At 43.7% G+C, this 4,018-nt stretch overlaps 1 protein-coding gene across 1 annotated transcript; it reads right to left on the bottom strand.

Annotated features, from left to right (window-relative positions):
* Window positions 1-268: 268 nt before the first annotated feature.
* LOC311444801 (uncharacterized protein) lies at window positions 269-2,576 on the bottom strand. Its single transcript, XM_084536187.1, has 5 exons — window positions 2,438-2,576; window positions 2,300-2,344; window positions 2,178-2,204; window positions 1,374-1,502; window positions 269-478 (listed from the first exon to the last, which is right to left on the bottom strand). Exons 1-5 carry the CDS (start codon window positions 2,543-2,545, stop codon window positions 371-373), a joined length of 417 nt encoding a protein of 138 aa, XP_084392313.1. The 5' UTR covers window positions 2,546-2,576; the 3' UTR covers window positions 269-370.
* Between the last annotated feature and the right edge of the window lie 1,442 nt (window positions 2,577-4,018).

Below are 4,018 nucleotides of genomic sequence, written 5' to 3'. Positions count from 1 at the left end.
GAGTTCTCCACCAATAATGGACTTGAGACAGGGAGGGGAATGGGCAGCAAGTTCTTCAGAAGCACAAGTGCATTTTGCAGTAGGATCTCATCAGTGAAATTGTTGGACTGGATCCTTGCAGAAGTGTTGTAATACCCACTGGTACAAACACAGAGTGTTCAAACCTCTCACCAAGTGTAAACATATCAAATGAAGACTCTTGAATACTGTTGTTGCTCATGTAAATTACTGTTTTATTGGTTTTAACACTCATTATTTCTACCTTTTTATATTGAAGATGGACAATAAATACAATAAATAACTTTTCCCTTCCCCCTACTTATTGCAGAGTTTCATTTCTTAATCTTCTTAAAAAAAAAAAAAAAAAAAATTAAACTCTTTTTTTCTTGATTGCTCGATAGGTTTTCAGGATTTCATTCAAAAATGTCCTCACATTTCCTTTGGTGTTGTACTGGCATTTTTGCCCACGTGCCAGGCTCTGTGACGGAAGGAAGAATAAAGATTAAATTATGAAAGATTTTACAAAAAAACAGAAGTCTTAGATGAAACAGTTAAGATATACAATCTTCGGAGCAGATGAAGGATTTCAAAAACAATTCTGAAAGAACTGTTCTTTGACCCAGCGAAGAGGACAGCTCCAGCAGTGTATGAACCTGGGAGCCAGCAGGACACTGAGCCCGCTCACTGGTGCAGCACCGTTCTATCAATATCCACCCTTGCGAATTTAAAGCGAGCTTGAAGGAGTTCGAAACTGCAGCCTCAGCACCTTCCCTGTCTGATTGAATTACACAACGCTTTTGCTCAGTATGTAAATAAGGGGTGCTTCACTGCCTCAGAAGGGGCATCTGGGGATCCAGGATTCTTTCTGAGCATCATCACAAGTTTAAAGATGCTGCAGGTCACAGCAGTACTTCGTGCCCAAGCATCCTGCAGCTTAGGTAGAAGTAATGCTCCAGGGAAGGACATCTCTGCCTGCCTGTCCCCAGCCACACTGCTCAGTGCTTCTGCACCATTATTAGTTAGTGCAGAAACACCTTCTGAGAAATGGAAACAGAAAAGCAATTTGAAGCAAGCTCCTCTCCCAGAGTTCTGTGGTTAATAGTCCAGATGCTAACAGGATTTGGAGGAGGGAAAGGGCATAGTGCTGTAGGACCCATCTCCTTGTTTTCCTTGCCAATTTTAATAGCTTTCTATCACGTCGTGTATGTTCTCACTCCCATATCTACCTCCTGCATAAAGCAAGTATTGGTTTATGTATTTTATAAAACACGTTTGAATTTAATCAAACAGTTGCAAAAATAAAAAATAATTATAAATATCCTTTGTTTTGTAGAATATAGACAAAGATGTACAGAAAAATAGGAATGTCTTACTTCACAAAGGTTTCTATCCAGCTGAGTCTGAAAGGATCGATTAAGCATTCTAAGTACACCATTTGAAGCCAGGTTTTTTTCCAGCATGTATCCAGTTCCATCCACAAAGCATGCCAGTTCATGGCCAGGCTGTTAAATGACAAAGGAATTAGAAAAAGTTATAGGAAGTTACTAGAATGCATTTTGTGCTTATCTACAGAAAGAAATGTGCATTCCATTATGTGGCAGCACATTGCAGTGAAAGGTGACATATTCTGCATTATTGAAAGTGATACAAGAACTTTGGGTGGTTTGTAAATGTCTGCAGTAAGAAACATCTTCCACGTCTCATAAAACCTCAGACTGCTACAGTAAACTCTTTGAAGCAGAGTTCCAGCTAATGCTGGCTTTCACCGTATTTCAGGAGACTTGCAGGAGTGAAATGGTGTTTGGAGACACCTAGAGCTGACACCTGTGGCCTGGCGTCTCTGGTCCAAGTCTGCAAAGAGCTTGGCCACCTAATTACAAAACAAGGTCCTGGGGAGATTTTCAAAGCAGGCACCTATGTCTTTTGGTTATAAGCCTGCAGAGAACTTTTGCGTGACGCTTGGTTCTGGTTGCAGCAACACTGAAAGGACTTGTGCTAGCCTCCCCACCGCTGTGTGGCAAGCACTGTTTTCAGTTGCAACTAACATACTGAAAATCTTCCTCGTTAACGAAAGTAAACGTTATATAAGAGCAAAGTGAACGACTTCATAGACCGAGTAGTAATATGAGTTAACACTGAACTTTTTAACTCCAACAGTAGCTTAGAAATAGACTTACCTCAGGGATGGGAAGACACGAACAGGGCTGAAAATGAAAAGATTGAGCGTTAAAATTCTGCATTCAGAACACAAGTTAATTTTTGTTTAGTTTCATGATATTCTCAAATCCAATGGACTTACACTGGCAGCCGTCTCACTGCATGGGCAACTTAGAGGACTTTCGTTCTGAAAGAATAGCAAGTGAGAAGTCAGTATTTAGTATCACATACTATATAAGCATGCAATTTTACAGAATTAAGGAGCTAAACAACCACTTACAAGCAGATGATTTGTATAGCGGATAATTTCATTGACTTGGCATTTCTGTGCTTGCACAGAGAGCAGCACACAAGAGAGGAGAATGTATGACAGCATGCTGGCATTCATGTGCAACTCAGTCTGATGGGTGACAGAAGAATAGGAGGACACTCCTTTTAATTGAGTCTTCACAAAATTCCCATTCTCATATGGAAAAACCCAATTATAAAACTGATACCAGGTGCCCACTATTTTTTCCCACTAGCTTGGACAGCATTTTAGAAAACTCAAACGTGGAATTGAGTCACCTACTGTTAGTGACTCTTCTTCAGTACTGTGGAAATTCACAAATGCTCCTCAGAAGTGATTAATTTGAACATGATATCACACCCCAACAGGAAACAATGGTTAAAAATCTACGAAAGCATTTTTTTTTCAGATGTGGGTTTTGCCTCTTATGTTTATGTAAATTACAGTTCCATGAAAGCGAAGAGACAATAATGTTCAGCATTGCCGAAGTTCCTGAGAAGATGGATGGGCAGCCTGCAAGCTGGCTCTCCCCTGGATTCGAAGCAGGACTGTTTCTAAAGGAAGCTGCTAATGCCGCAGGAGTCTGATGACCAGACAAACACACCACCGGGGTTGTGCACGAGTGCCAGCAGAAGCTGTCGTGCTGAATTACAGCTGCTGCATCCAATAGTCCTTGACTGGGGTCCCACTGCACCGATGTGCCGATAAGGATCGGGCCCTTGGAGTACAGAGCCTTGCTCGCTGACTCCTTCCCTTTCCCTTTTAAGCAGAAGGGAGTGAATACAAAAACATCCCTGGGCGACAGACGATAGTAACTTGGAAAGCCTCTCAGATGGAGTCTTCCAAATCAGGTTGAATGCCTCCAACAGCCTTCTGTCAGAAAGAAGTCTTCTTTGTCCAAGAACGTGCAGCAGTCCCTTGGATTTCTCCTAGACCTCTGGGTCTGCCTGTGAAACCTCCCTCCTCTTACACCTCCAGGATCTTCTCCAAAAGCCTCAGCCTTGCGCTGGCCGGTCAGGCTGAAAGATGAGCACCGTTCTGCTTGGAAAACATCCTAGAAAGATCAAAAAGCAAAGCAAAGCAAAACAAAACAAGCCATCGGGTTCCAGTTTGCTGGCTTTTTTTTTTTCCAGTTTGCCCACCAGCGAGTGATTTTGCTGGCGGAGCGTGGCTCCGCTCAGCATGCCAGCTGCCAGCGCCGCCTCTGCCCTGCCCCACTGCCAGCCCGGGCTGGGGCGGCTGCTCCCTGCCTTCGCTTTGAAGTTCGTCCTTAGGTGATGGAGGGTGGGAAGGGTTCATCCCATTAGGCAGCTTTGGTTTTCAAACAGGCCCTGCGGAATGCCTACCGAATGGCAGGGGCCCTCCCTTGGTGATTTACGGCTGGCAGAGGCCTATGTTATGAGCTGAAGTGCATAACAGGGACAGAGGGCTTGGGAGGGGGGTCTTTCAAGGCAATGGGGCACTTGAGAAGGGCTGAAATCATTAATCGTGACCTAGAGCACATCAGTCACTGAAAAGCAGCAAAAAGCCTTTCCTGATGGGTAGGCCTCACTTGAGGCCTTGGCTCAAGTG

This window comes from Aythya ferina, assembly GCF_964211825.1.
Source record: "Aythya ferina genome assembly, chromosome: 14".
NCBI lineage: Eukaryota > Metazoa > Chordata > Aves > Anseriformes > Anatidae > Aythya > Aythya ferina.
The sequence above is the reverse complement of the archived record's forward strand: the minus strand, read 5'-3'. Positions and strand labels throughout refer to the sequence as shown.

Bases quoted from the DNA above. Each gene is read 5' to 3' on its own strand.
- LOC311444801 (XM_084536187.1), bottom strand. From the start codon at position 2,545: ATGAATGCCAGCATGCTGTCATACATTCTCCTCTCTTGTGTGCTGCTC. The intron at 2,205-2,299 runs GTAAGTCCATTG...TTTCATTTTCAG, and splicing joins GCAGTGAGACGGCTGCCAGT to CCCTGTTCGTGTCTTCCCAT. The intron at 1,503-2,177 runs GTAAGTCTATTT...GTCATTTAACAG, and splicing joins CGTGTCTTCCCATCCCTGAG to CCTGGCCATGAACTGGCATG.